The 14814-nt window shown below is 32.0% G+C and overlaps 2 protein-coding genes across 2 annotated transcripts; one reads left to right on the plus strand and one right to left on the minus strand.

The window, feature by feature from the left end:
• Positions 1 to 3092: 3092 nt before the first annotated feature.
• On the minus strand, positions 3093 to 5114 carry LOC114417060 (polyphenol oxidase, chloroplastic-like). Its single transcript, XM_028382151.1, has one exon. The coding sequence runs from the start codon at positions 5092 to 5094 to the stop codon at positions 3304 to 3306; it is 1791 nt and encodes a 596-aa protein (XP_028237952.1). The 5' UTR covers positions 5095 to 5114; the 3' UTR covers positions 3093 to 3303.
• A 4929-nt stretch (positions 5115 to 10043) lies between these two features.
• On the plus strand, positions 10044 to 11299 carry LOC114417061 (dynein light chain 2, cytoplasmic-like). The gene is made up of 2 exons (XM_028382152.1): positions 10044 to 10377; positions 10993 to 11299. The coding sequence occupies exons 1-2, from the start codon at positions 10240 to 10242 to the stop codon at positions 11182 to 11184; spliced, it is 330 nt and encodes a 109-aa protein (XP_028237953.1). The 5' UTR covers positions 10044 to 10239; the 3' UTR covers positions 11185 to 11299.
• The last annotated feature ends 3515 nt before the right edge of the window (positions 11300 to 14814 follow it).

Consider the following 14814-nt stretch of genomic DNA (forward strand, 5'->3'; position numbering starts at 1 on the left):
TACTTGAAGATGACCCTAAAACTGATGGTAAGACCATGAGGTCTATTGATTCACATTTTTGGAAAAGAAGCTATTAATGATGAAATGAGTTCTCTTAAAACTAATAAAATTTGGGAGTTCTTACTAATGTTCCCCCTAGTTGTAAAAATATAGGTTGTAAGTGGGTTTTTCGAAAGAAATTAAGAATGGATGGATATATAAAAAAATTTAAGGCAACACTTGTTGTGATTGGTTATAAACAAATAGAAGGTGCAAATTTTTTTTTATACATATTATCATGTTTCTAAAGTTACTACTATTAAAGTTTTAATTGCACTTGCTTGTATTTTTAATTTAGAAATTCATCGAATGGGTGTAAAAACTGTCTTTTTAAATGGTGAATTAGAATAAGAAATTTATATGAGCCAATCTGAAGGCTTTGGAGAACCGGGTAAGGAAAGAAAAGTTTGCAAACTTGTTAAATCTTTATATGGTTTGAAACAAACTCCAAAACAATGACACAAAAAGTTTGATCAAGTTGTTTTTTCATATGATTTTCAAATTAATAATAGTGATAAATATGTGTGTGTGGAAAAATTTGATGATAGTGAATATATCATTGTATGTTTGTACGTGGATGACATATTGATATTTGATAGTAATATGCATTTCATAAATGATGTGAAGTTTTTTTTGTCTAGCAATTTTGATATGAAGGACCTTGGTCCTGTAGATGTGATTTTGGGTATTAAGCTTATAAAGAAAAAATGATGACATGGTTTTAACCCAATCACACTATGTTGAAAAGTTATTGAAAAAGTTTAATTATTTTGATGTGAAACATGTTTCTACTCCTTATGACTCACTCATCAATGAAGTTAAAGAAAAATTTGAATAAAGGAATTTCTTCACATAAATATTATCAAATTATTGGTTTTCAGTTGCATTTGACAAACTTTTCTAAGTCTGACATTACGTATACAGTTGGTAGATTAGGAAACTATACTAATAATCTTGATCATTCTTATTGGATTACATTAGAAAGAGTTTTTAGATACTTAAAAGGAACCATTAATTATGATATTCATTATACATATTTTCTTCCAGTAATTTAGGGGTTTAGTGATACAAATTGGATTTCTGATTCTGATGAAACAAAATCGACAAGTGGTTATATTTTTTCTTTAGCTGATGGTGTAGTATCATGGAAATCTGCTAAATAAACTAGTATTTCATGTTTAATCATGGAAGAAAAAATTCTTATTTTAAATACTACTACTAGTGAAGCTAAGTTTCTTAAAAATTTGTTATGTGATTTGCCATTGTTGAATAAGCCTCTACCTCCAATTCCAATGCATTGTGATAGTCAATTTGATATTAGTTACTAGCAAAAATTTTAATGAAAAAAGAATATACTTAACATTGAGACATAAGTCTATCAGAAATTTGATTTTTCATGGTGTCATTTCTCTTGACTTTGTTAAGTCAGAAAATAATATTAGCTTATAAAAGAACTGATGGGTCAACAAGTACTTGAGTCCTCGAGGGGAATGAGACTAGAGCCTAGTATTTAGTGACAACAATGGACACCCGTCTCCGTGTGATTGGTGATCCTATGAATAGAATTCAACGGGTAACAACAAAATTGCTTGTTGACCAAAGTACACTAAAATAAAATTTTATGGAATTGCTCAGTTTCTCATTCCTATGACTAGGTGTATTATAAATTAAGGCAATATTAAGGTTGATGTATTTATATATGTGTATTTTTTGGTAAAAAAAAAATCCCTGAATGAATTCGATGACAATTATTGTGGGGGTGAAGGTCACAGACCACTATTTGAGGATTCACCTAGTGAGTGTGGTGGTGGGGCCGCCACTGTGAGATATGAGCTAATCTCTAAGTGACACCCGCGAAATAAAATACATGCGCAAGATCGTGTAACGTGTTACCACTGATTAGAACCTAAATGAACGTCAATATTGTAGGAGTTGTGTACTGAAATTCGGTTAAAAAATGTGCAATTCAAGACAATTAAGTCATTACATTTTTCTCGGGTGAAAGTTTACAAACACTATGTATAAGACTCAAACCCGGAAGATTCCTTATACCGAAATACAATATCACATGCTCTTTCTTTTACGTTTCTATACAAATTATTTTAAATTTTAAATTATGTTGGGGAATGTTAGTAAATATTTGTTTTATAATTTAAAATTTATAAAAATATATTACTCATTAATTATGTTTTTATAAAATAAATTATTTGTTTTAGAATGTAAAATTAGATTTCATTCCTATCTTTTCTGCTAAGATTTTGCTTTAATGAGTCAATTTTATGTATTTGTTACGTTTGGTTTGATATCAATTTCTAACGGTCAGATTTTTGTTGTTGCATAAGGGGGTCTATGCCTATATATATCACTTTTCCCCTCTCTAGAAAAACACACAAGCAGATAAACAATTTGATTTCTTTCTCTCTAAATTTTTTTCTTTATTTTCTTATAAAAACTTATTGTTGAGAGCAAGAGCATTTGTGTTTAAAAGGTTCGAGGATCCTTTCGTTGTATAACAACACATTATAATATCTTGAGAAAGGAGCACAATCAGATTTTCCTACAAGTGCAGTAGGAACGTTTTTTCTTTAAGAATAACGTTTGTACGCTTCAACCCAGACTAATTAAAAAAAATTCTTAATTTTTTTCTTTTGTACTTATTATATAATATATTGCATTATTGATTCATGTTATGTTAACTGAAGTTATTTTACTATTGTTATTTTTGTTATTTAGCTTAAGACTTTGCATCCTCTTCTCATTTATTTTATTTTTATTTTCTAACCATTTTACACCAGACAAGAGAAGTTTGTTTGATTGGCATAATTTCCACACCATAAGCATCATCACCCATGTACACTTTAATATTCATAACCTTTTGTCCTGAAAATGCAAGGGCATTAATATTCTCCAGATCTCTTTTTAACTCTAAATATGGGTCCTTTCTTGCAAAACAGTCCATCTTGACGGTTCAAATTAAAGATCATGCAAAGGCTACAATATAGTAAGTGACAACGCATGAATCACAAGTTTCATCGAAATTAAGATACACAACATACCAACAGCACACAAGAAATTGCTTTCACTTCAATTAGCGACATTCTTATGATTCTCATGGAAAATACATAACAAAAACTACATTTTTCATATAAAAGCAAACACAAATCCAAGAAACTACATTATATATATATATATATATATATATATATATATATATATATATATATATTATTATGAGGTTAAACAGTCGAAGTATATAAATATTTTTTAATCTGCAACAAGATCTATCTTGATGCCTCCAATTTGGACACGCCCTTTCCCATACCTCGGAACCAACGTCACCACAACACTATCATCATCTTCTGCTTCCAATTCTTCCAACAAATCTGTCAGTCCCAGCCTCAAACAAGTGATAATCTTCTTATTTTTGTGCTTATGCGAATGAGGCACAGTCACAAAGCTTCCTGCATACTCCGAATCTTCTGGCTGAATCTGCTTATCATCTTCATCATTAATAAGCACATCAAATTTCACTGGTATGTTGCTGTCATACTCAACCCCTTCAATCACAAGAACCTCCTCTTCCTCTTCCTTCTCCTTCTTGCTCCTCGACTTTTTTGGCCTCTTCACCACTATGCTCACAACTGAATCCAACACCAATGGGAACTGAACATTCCTCGAAGTCTCAGCAGCACGTGCTACACCAGTATTAAAATGTGGTCCTAGTGCTACCTTTTGAACCCTCGACCTACGCGGTGAAGGCTTAGATTTTAACCATGGAATTTCAACATCTTGGTAAACATATCCTAGCTTTCTTGTGTCAAGACAATCCTTGACCTTCACACGCACAAGGTTCTTATTCTCATCGTAGAAGAGGAGCCCAGATTCCAACCAATCTGAGTCGGTGAAATCCCTTCTCTTCCCACCAAGTGTTTTCCATATAGACCACATCCTATCAACATTGGAATGGTGAGAATAGAAAATAGGATCTCTTGCAGCAGAATAGAAATCCCCCATGTTCTCAATGTTTGGTTGATTTATATCACCTGTCCATAGATGAACCGGACCATGTGGAACGCCCTCTACTGAGCCACCGCCAGGGTCAGGCGCATCCCCGGCACGATAAGGATTTCCAAGGAACAAAGTAGGAGTTTTTCCATTAGACACAAGTTGCCTATACATTATGGTGAGGTTGGTGGAGATTCTTCCATTGGAAATAGGATTGTCAAGATTGAAGTCAAAGTCCACAAGTGTTGGAGGTTGGTGATTCGCATTGCGAAGAGGGTCATAAAGAGGTGATTTGGGGTCTGCATAAATGGAAGGAAGTTGCATGCCCTTAGGAGCATCCCAGTTCCAAAATGGAAGGGCAAATGTTGGATCATTGATCAAGCTCCCCAAAATTCTCTCATAGAAATAGAGGAACCATCGGTGGTAGGGAAAGAAGAGCCAAGAGCTGTGCACTTGGAGCTCAAGGCCAGGGAACCCAACTTGGTCATATGAACCAGTGCAATAAGCGCAGTGCACGTTTGCTTGTTGCATGAAATTGCGTGGATCGTTAGCTGGGAGTTTTTTCATGAGGTCAATGGCTTTTTTGTATTTGGCTAGATAATTTTTGTCAACTAAATGTGCAGCTGGTCTTACACGCAAAGGTTTGTTAGAAGGAGGAAACTTGAAATCTATGATGGTGGATGAAAATGGGGGGCAACAATTTGTGGGTTCTGCACCTTCAGGTAGGTCTGGTGGACCACATGTGGTTAGGTCTGGAGGAGATATTGGCGCAGCAAATGCAAAAGGGTTGTTGTTAAGAGTAGCAGCACCACAAAGCCCTCCTAGGCCAAGTAGAATGTTCCTCCTTTGTTCTATATGAATATCTGGTTTTTCTCCTTTGTTTTGGTTTCCACTATTACATGTCACTCTAGGAGTGTGATGGTGTTTTGATTTTCTATATTTAGTGGATTGGGATTGTGAAAATGGATGCAGGGAAGAAGGGAGAGTGGTAGACTTGGAAGGAACATTATACACTGCAGACACGAATGACTGAGGAGGGATACATGCCATTTTTTTTATCGTAAAAATTTAGACCTTTTTTACTCCTTTTATAAAGAACTCACGAAGAACTTTCTTTGAGTTTGCTCGTAGCAAATTTCTAACACGTGCAGAAACAGTTAAGTTCACAGTCACGGGATTCAAATTTGTAGATGATAGTAGTTGAATTTAAGATCAACGTGTGCAATTTAAACTCTAGTATTAATTTCTGTCTGATAAGTGATACCTACTTCATTGACATTTCCTTGGCACCCAATTAAAGTCAAAATATATACATATCCAAATCAGGAAGGTTTACACTAACGCTCAAGTATGTAATATCGTTGAAAACCCTCACATGATGACTTGAGAGAATAATATGCATTCATGAATTTAACTGCACCCTCCTTAGAAGTTAAAAATTCTTTTGCACCATTAATTGCATGTGCTGAATGTAATTTTCTGTTGATTAATTAGAATCACGATGTTTAAATTTTCTAAAATTTACTTTTATCTTGTAACTTCTTTTGAATATTTTTTTCTCTTTCTTTTTATTGCATCACATCTTATATCTATAATATTATTAATTAGAGGTGCTCATAACGTTTTTCCTTGGTTCCTCGGATGGGCAAACAGTGAAACTCCAGATTTTTTTAATTAGGAAGCCTGCGGATCTGGGAATTTACACCTTTTGTTATGAAGCAGTCTGTTATTTATTATCTCTGTATAAATTCTGTCATAGTTGGTTCGGTTCTTTGCCCATCAGAATTCGAGGGCCACATCCACAAATTAATTTTGGATTGGAGCAACCTGTTATTTGTTTGGTATACTACGATAATTATACAGTTATACAACCAATAATGAGTTTGGCTGGTGGATTTTCATCATATCTATCTATCTATGTACAACCAAATAACATTTCCTTGTTCATTCACTACCGAGATATTTACTGAATATTGAATAATCTTTAATTTGATCTTCTCTGTTAGTTGTATTAATGAAATATTAATGTTAGGTCGTACCGTGTAAGTTGGTTCTCTGGTTGTGTGGTGCATCTGAAAGTTAGGATGAATAGTTGACTTGGTAAAATTGGTTGATGGTGTAATTGTTATCATTAACCCTCAAGAGTTGACTAGGTAATTGGTTGATGGTGTTATTGTTATCATTAACTCGAAGCTGTTACAATAAATTTTAATCTGTTTATGAATCCAACCAATGCTAACATAGTACATACTCTTCAAATTTTATAATTTTCAAGAAAAAAATTATTAACACTTAATTATGTGTTATGTAAAGATTAACATAGACTAATGATAAAAAAATACCTAATAATTTTGTGTCTATGATTTATTTTGTATAGTGGCATGGTTATGGGTCAGTGCTTCTTCTATAGGTATGGGACAGAAGTTAATTTATTGCCTTGTCCGATTTCAGTTGCATGATGTCATTTTGCGCACTTTAGCACTATTTCCGAGGATGAGGAGCCAATTGTGTTGGATGGGTGGTTGCAGTTGATGTGGTTAGAACTAAAAAAGTGATTAATATATGGTGAGATTGTGTTGATGTTTTGTTAATTAATTGTTATTATACTATGTTCTATATCTCTCTTTTGATTACTTGGTAGAGACAATGTTTGCACCAAAATCTCTTAGTATTCTATCAGGAGTTAAGGATAGAGATTGCAACATAAATTATGGAAATAAATGGGAGAAATTAAGCAAATAAAAGTGTTTTAAAGCGTGGGAAGAGAAAAAGGAAGAATGATTTAGATGCTAGATGTTAAATACTCGAATTAGATTTGCAGTAGAAGAACTTGACATACAAGCTACTACTTAATTTCTGGCTACCTTTTTTTTTCTTTACTTGATTTTTGGAATTATATATATATATATATATATATATGTATGAGAAATTAATTTACACCCTTAACCAATTATTAAATTATTTTATAACTTATCAATTATACTACTATTATAAAAAAAAGTATAATCTTTTTAGATTCTATTTTTGTTTTCGAACACTTAAATAAAGGCAACATAAAGTTACAAAAGTTTCTTTATTTTTTTTTACGAAATCTCACAAATTGATATAAACTAAAATAACTACTAATTTTATTTTTATGTCTTTACAAAGTTTTCAAAGTCTAAAGTCAAGTGAGCTTCAGTGCGGAGTCTGCGGACTTTATGTGTGCGATTTTATTATTGTACGTCCTTATTGGAAGTGTGTCCAAACTCCAAACATACACAACAAAATTGAAAAGCAAAGTTATGAATATAAGTTTTTGCATAAAACATGACTTTGACGTGATTTTGATAGATTAATAGAGTCGTACACGTGCTAATTAAGTGTGGGTTTGATAATAATTGATTTTGAGTTTAGAATTAGTTTTAAATAAATTTTTACATATTTAATTTTATGTTTATAAATATTTTAGAATTAGAATTAATTTTTAGTTTGATAAATTTTGAGAAATTTTTATGTTGGGTTAAAAAAATTATATTAAATTTTAATTTTAACTTGATTTTATAATAAAAACATTCAAATATAAATTATATTATTTTTAAGTTAATTTAATCAAAATTAATTTATTCAAAATTAAATTTGTCAACCAGCTAATCGAAACACACATTGAGTAATTGGTATCAATCTATAGAACCATGCGTCAAGATGATCCTTTTCGATCATTTTTATTATTATTTCAAACTATTTGTGGTTTTGCAATACTAAACAAATTATTTATTACCTTTTTCCAGTTTTATCCTTTTTCTTTTTATTAAACTAATATCTTGTTTTTAAGAAATGAAATAATATTTCAGGAAAAGGGTAATTTAATTTGATATTATATTTTTTTCTAAGTTTTAAGGCAATACTATTTTTTTTTCTTCTATTTCTTATACAATAGTACAACACTCAAACGATAATTATTTTAAAATAGAGAAAGTAATGTTTTTTTATATTTAAAAAAGGGATAAAAACGCAACCAAGAATAAGTATTCGTGTGACTTGGTCCACTTGGAGATGAATGTGCCTACTTGGCTATGGCTCACACTAGCTATAGCATTATTCATCAGATAATCGCTGGCCATGAACTATTTTGTGGTGATTGTTGACTGAGGCTTCTCACTTTGTTTGTTTCTGTTTACCTTGTAAGAACCTTAACTAAACTCGTGCCAAAAAAATTTTGTTAGTACGAGTACCAAATTTCCATCATTCTATGAATAATCTAGGCACGCAATCTTATGTGGTCCAAAGCGTTACAAATGTACATTGTTTTAGAAAGATATTGGAAACTTTGCTAGAGTGGTTTTGACTTTTAAGTTTTAAGTTTATCAAATAGAACGGAAAAAAACCTGCTAACAAAATTGACTAACATTTCACTCATCACTCGGTAAACATTACTTGATTCACAATACACATTAAATTTATGAAAAAAAAAATTGAGTTCAATTTTCACACAATATATCCTCTGAGAAGAATAGTAATTTTAAGTATAATACCTTTGATTAAAGATTAGTTCCTTAAACAAAATAAATGATTCAAATTTATAAAAAAAAATATTTTAAAATTTAATAGTAAACTAAAAATCATAAGGTTTAAATATGTTAGTATTCTTTAAATATATCCGAATTTTATTTTTAATCTCATAATTTTTTTTATTTATACTTCCTAATATTTAAAAAGTTTCATTTTTTATCTCTATTATTAGGATTTCTCATGTAACTAATAATATGACATTAACTTTTAAAAGATATGATTTGTGTTGGTTCATAACCGTCAAATATTCATTTTAAATCTTAAATTATAATTTTGGCGATTAAAAACTAATCTAAAATAGAAAGATTTTAAAGAAAAAGTTGTGCGTCAACGCTAACCCTTCTTCCACGTGGTGCACCAATTCATATTTTTAAATAGCTAACGGTCACACCAGTTAACGAAAAAATCATAATAACAAGGATAAAAAATAAAAAATTCAAATATCAAAAAATAAAAATAATTTTTTTATTAGAGATAAGAAATTATATATATATATATATATATAAACACTAACGTCAAATCTTAATTAAAGAACACTGACAAAAAATAAAAATACTCTAGCACCCAATTTTTTTGTCGGCAAACACACATTATAAAAGTTATCTTCGTTGCCATCACTAATTGACATCTTTTATTAAAAGAAAACAAAAAATGAAAAGCTGCAAATCCAAATTGAACTTGGATAACTATAACCATTCTTAACTTTTTTGTAACAGTCAAAATGCAATATCTTCTCTGAAAACTGAATAGAGATTGTGTGATTCTGAAAAATTGGCATCTCCAAAGTCTTTGCAATGAAGTGAATTTTCTTCCATATACATAGGCCAAAATGTTCAAAATCAAACTAACCATTATCAGAACTTGACAAATTACTACAACAACATCACACCACCTTGGTAATCACACGTGACAAATCAACCGACAAGGCCACAGTTACTCAACACGTGTCCAGCATTATCTAGCTAGGATCAGCAAGAGATAATAAACTTATCTTCTTTGGACAAAATTCAAAGATAATGTTTTAAATATTTTCACAATGTTTTTCAATTAAAACTAATATTTTACTTTAATAATCAATTTTTATCGTTAATGTAAATTTTTACTATACATATTTTTTTTACCAGTCAAAATGAAAATTTAGTAAGAAACCTTTGTATTTATTATGCCTATTAGTAAGATAAAATTCTAAATCTGATTGAAAAGTAGCACATAAAATACTCTACAAATTGTATCTGAATTTTATCTATCATGATTTACATTTGGGCTGGCAAATGTTGTTTACTTCACACTAGTGGTCCATGATGTGCCAAGGATAACAGTGACAAACTTGATCCATATGTAGATGTAGTTAAAATGAGATGAAAAACTGGGCCCATGATTATCATATACTAAAATGGGCTAAATTCATAGAATATTTTGGTAGCCACAAAGGCAATCCATACGTGGCTGACCAATTAGCACTACTACTTTTTATGTGACTCTATATAATGCCTCCATCCAGTACCCTTTAATCTGCACTTTACAACCTTTTAAGCAACTCCTTTTGCTTTATTGATGTATTCTTCATTTTAAGCACCATCATCTTCCTATTTTGTTTTCCAATATTGCTGTTTGTTGTGGTAAATTTTTCTGTAGTTCATCATCATGCTAGAAGGCAAGGCTGTGATTGGTGAGACTGACATGCTTCAGACCATGCAGCAAGATGCTATGGATTTAGCATCCAAAGCACTCGATTTCTTTGATGTCACTGAAGCCATTAAGATTGCTCGATTTATAAAGAAGGTATTTTGATGGAAAAAAAAGTTGCTAAATTTAATATACCTTATTAAATACTTTAATTACTATTTTAAATGTTCTTTTATAATTTTGACATGATAAGTTTGTTAGCAATAAATACTTTTTTTTGTTTGAGTTTAATTTTAGAACTTAATGACTATGCCATGTTATCTAATCATAAATTATCATTTAAATTATTTTAAGATAATTGTTTTAAAAATCAACAAATTTACTATATATAATAAATTGTGATTGAATGATTGTGTTATCAATGCATAACTCATTTTTCTCTTAATTTTAATATATTGGCATTATAAAGTTTCTTACATAATCAATTAAAAATCAGTACTCTAAATATATTTGAAAATCAGTCCAGGCTAGTTTATTTAAACTTATATGTGAAAAAAGTGATAATCAATTAAAAATCAGTCTAAACATATTTGTTTAAACTTCCAATCAATCAATACTATGGTAAAAGTGAGCACTTTTATCAAACATATGTTAATTCATGATTGAATAACTACACTTCTAATTAAATTTGTATTTTATTTTCTCAATCGACTAATTACCCTAGAACATCAGTTAACATTTTCTGTTGTCCTTTCTGTGTTGTTATTGCAGGAATTTGACAGGATGCATGGACCTGGTTGGCAGTGTATTGTAGGCACTGATTTTGGTTCGTTTGTGACTCACTGTTGTGGCTGTTTCATCTATTTCTGCTTAGGCAACTTGGCAATTTTGCTATTCAGAGGCTCGGCTGCTCCAGAGGCACATGAAAATCGGTTCTCAGCACTAGATGCAGCCAAAGCATAATTTCATTGCCTAATTAATTTTCCCTCTCTTTTGACTTTTCTATATATATTTTTGTTCATTCCATGTAATGTAATGATAATGTAGAAAGAAATGGAAGGTTTTAGAGAAAAGCAAACTCACTGAGCTCTATAAATCATCTGCATAAACCAATTTCTTTAAATTTTAATTTTTTTAAAAATAAGTATTTTTTTAAAAAAAATATTTTTTAATAAACAGATAAGATTTGTTTCTTAAAACAAACAAAAAATTATTTTTTAAAAACAATTTAGACAAATACACTAAATAAAATAGTTACTTATTTTTATTGAAATAAACAATTTTTTTAATAAAGAAGTTTAAATAAATTAGTCCGAACTAAAATTAAACATTACCATAATTTTTTATTAGACATATATATTATTATTTAATATCTCTATCGATCTATTCCATTTAAAGATTAAGAACATGCTTGTAAATTCGGTGCAAAATAATTTTAAGGCAAAAACAATTCTGCCAAAGAATCAAGATTTGTTTTTTTCCATTCATTATATTTGCATTGAAATGCATATCGTAATAATTTCAACGGCAAATCAAACATGCACTAAATTATTTATTTTTATTTAAATAGATTGATTTGTTAAATCTAAAAAAACTTTTTGAATTACTTAATTTTTTTAACTAAATAGGTTTTAATAAAAATCTTTTACTTGATTTATTTACTAAAGAAGCCTAGTCTTACTTAGGTAGATATAGGCTAGGTCATAATAGACTCTTATGGAGCAACTTACTTATTTTTATGCTTAGTCTAAACCCAATTCAAAGCAAAACCTTTTATTAAAATTAAGAGAAAAATGCATTTTCAGTGCAACATAACCGAAGTCCTTATACTACTGGATGGATAAATTTGTTTCTCAAATTTTAAAAAATATATAAATTTAGACAACTTCTAGCCAATTTTTTTACACCGCTAGATTCATCTGACGTACACAGTATATGGTGGGTCAGTTGCACTATTTTTTTTTTTTCTTTTCCCCTTCCTCCTTCAATTTCAACTAGTAACCATCTCTGCAGTTCTCCGATCTGCCATCGATCACCGTTGCCAAAGGTGATTTCCAGTGGACGACAATAACACTCCCTTTCTTTCTCTTAGTATTTTTCCCCTTTCTCTTGTTGTTCTGCACCAATGTTAGGGAATGATACAAAGAAGGAGAAAGAGGGGGTGCCAATGGCAAGGCCCAACAGAAAGAGCACAAGGCCAGAATACCTCAAAGACTACTTGTAATGGCTAGAGCTGACCTGACAATCTTGTCCCCTGCTTGCTTGCCAATTCCATAGTGCAGAATCCATTTTGATATGAGCATATCTTGCAAATTCCAAATTTTGTTACTATAATAAGCTACATATACAACTTCCATGTAATAAGGCAAGGGGATATGAATGAAATTAGCAATTGCCTTTCCTTCTCTTCTCTTTATTTCCCTCCGGAGGCACTGGTTCCTCGAAAACCAAATTATCTTTATTCACTGCACCTAACATTTTTCCTTGGCCCATAAAAAATACCTTGTCCTCAAGGTGTTGGGGCTTCAAACAATGACTTCCAACATCAATACCAGGATCCCAAGGTCTATTTTGACGAGACTCCTCTGGGTCAACAACCGTCCATAATGCAAATACAGTTGGTTGGTGCTTGCATGCAACCATGGTATTCAGTTCCTATCTCAAACAACGTCATGTTTCTCCCTTCGAGAGTTTTGTCATTAGGAGTTGTTGCACGGCTATACGGAGCAACAATACCGAAGAGCTTGTTGCATGAAACAGTGGCGCGAGTGTGGCAGAGATTGGGGAGGTAGGCAGCAGGCATGGGAAGTGGAGTCGACAAGGGTGCAGGGAATGGTTGCACGGTTGTAGGACATGGAGGCACAGTCGGCATGGATGGCGGAGTCGGCATAGGTGACGAAATCGGCATGGGTGGCGGGGTTAGCATGAGTCGTAGAGTCGATATGACAACGGCTGGTATCAGTGCTTGTACAAGGACGGAAGATGAAAAATGCAGAGTGAGATTGCGAAGGCTCAGTCGCTGAAGAAGGTCATCGATGGTGGTGGTCAAGGTGTCAACGACAACGGCGAGGTTGATTTGACTAAAGTTTGGCCAAGGCGGCCTCGAGGCGATTCACGCCAGCAAGAGAAAGTTTGAGGTGGTTTGGCAGGTGCTGTGGGTTATAGTGGTTTGGTCTGGAATGGCAGCCATGGGCTCTCAACGAGAGCACCAAATGTTAGGTGCAGTGAGTCAAGATAATATAGTTTTCGAGGAACCAATGCTTCCAAAGGGAAATAAGGAGAAGAGAAGGAAAGGTAATTGCTAATTTCATTCATATCCCCTTGCCTTATTACATGGAAGTTGTATATATAGCTTATTACAATAACAAAATTTGGAATTTGCAGGATATGCTCATAACAGAATGGATTATGCACTATGGAATTGGCAGGAAAGCAGGGGACAAGATTGTCAGGTTAGCTCTAGCTGTTACAAGTAGTCTTTGAGGTATTTTGGCCTTGTGCTCTTTCTGTTGGGCCTTGCCATTGGCACCCCTTCTTTCTCCTTCTTTGTATCATTCCCTAACAACTACCGTCGGAGGAACCCCTTGCTGATATCAACAACCTCAACGCCTCTGATGTAACTTTCACCACCGCCCTGACGGAGCATCCCGCGGTGCCACCACTGCCATCATTCTCGCAGTGTCTTTGGCATCAAGTTCGCCGCCCCATCGGAGACACCACCAACCGTCGGAACCCATTGTTGTTGCAAGCTAATATTACAGATCTATAAAGGATTTTAAGAATGCAATTACGGAACAAAATAAATATGGCAAAATAAGGTTTTCCTCGTGGTGGGGTCATCGACGTTGGAGAACTACCAGCACTGGAGCACCATATCTGCACCAAATAGTGGCACTGTCGAAAATCACCATCGGCAGTGGCATGCGATAGAAAGTGATTGTGGAGGGAATTAGGGTGTAGTATAAAATTGTGAAGCTCAAATAAATCCAACTTTTCATAAAAATGATACATGATAGATCACTTGTAAAACTTGTCCACCAACCATTGTATATTTCATAAGTTAAAATTTTTTGGTTTAATTATCCATTTAATTTTTATGATTTTTAAATTTATTTCTTTTAATCTTTATAATTAATAAATAATCGTTAAATTTTAAGAACTAAAAAATTTATTTATTAAACTTAAAAACTAAAAAATTTATTTATTAATTATAAGAATTAAAATAAATAAGTTTAGAAATTATAAAAAATAAATGAACCGTTAAATCAAACCCATTTATATTCAAACAGGTTGTGTTTGAAAGTGTGGTAGGGTGTATATTGAGTTGTGTGCCGTTTTAACTAACAATTGGGTTGTGAAATTAATTGGTATCACGATATAAATAATTAAAAAAAAATTATAATATAATTAGAAAAAAGCTAGTGTTAAATTAAGAATGACACGGAATATAAGAAAAATTATTCAAAAAGGTTAGGCAATTTTCTTTTTCTTGATTTAAATATGGTTCAAATGAAGTTCCCTCTCACGGCAAAAGGAAGAATAAGAATAAGATGCTTCTAAGTTAGTGGGTTGGCTTGAATAGCGCAGTTTAAG

The sequence above is a fragment of the Glycine soja genome, chromosome 6 (genome assembly GCF_004193775.1).
Source record: "Glycine soja cultivar W05 chromosome 6, ASM419377v2, whole genome shotgun sequence".
NCBI lineage: Eukaryota > Viridiplantae > Streptophyta > Magnoliopsida > Fabales > Fabaceae > Glycine > Glycine soja.

Bases quoted from the DNA above. Each gene is read 5' to 3' on its own strand.
- LOC114417060 (XM_028382151.1), bottom strand. From the start codon at position 5,094: ATGGCATGTATCCCTCCTCAGTCATTCGTGTCTGCAGTGTATAATGTT.
- LOC114417061 (XM_028382152.1), top strand. From the start codon at position 10,240: ATGCTAGAAGGCAAGGCTGTGATTGGTGAGACTGACATGCTTCAGACC. The intron at 10,378-10,992 runs GTATTTTGATGG...TTGTTATTGCAG, and splicing joins TTGCTCGATTTATAAAGAAG to GAATTTGACAGGATGCATGG.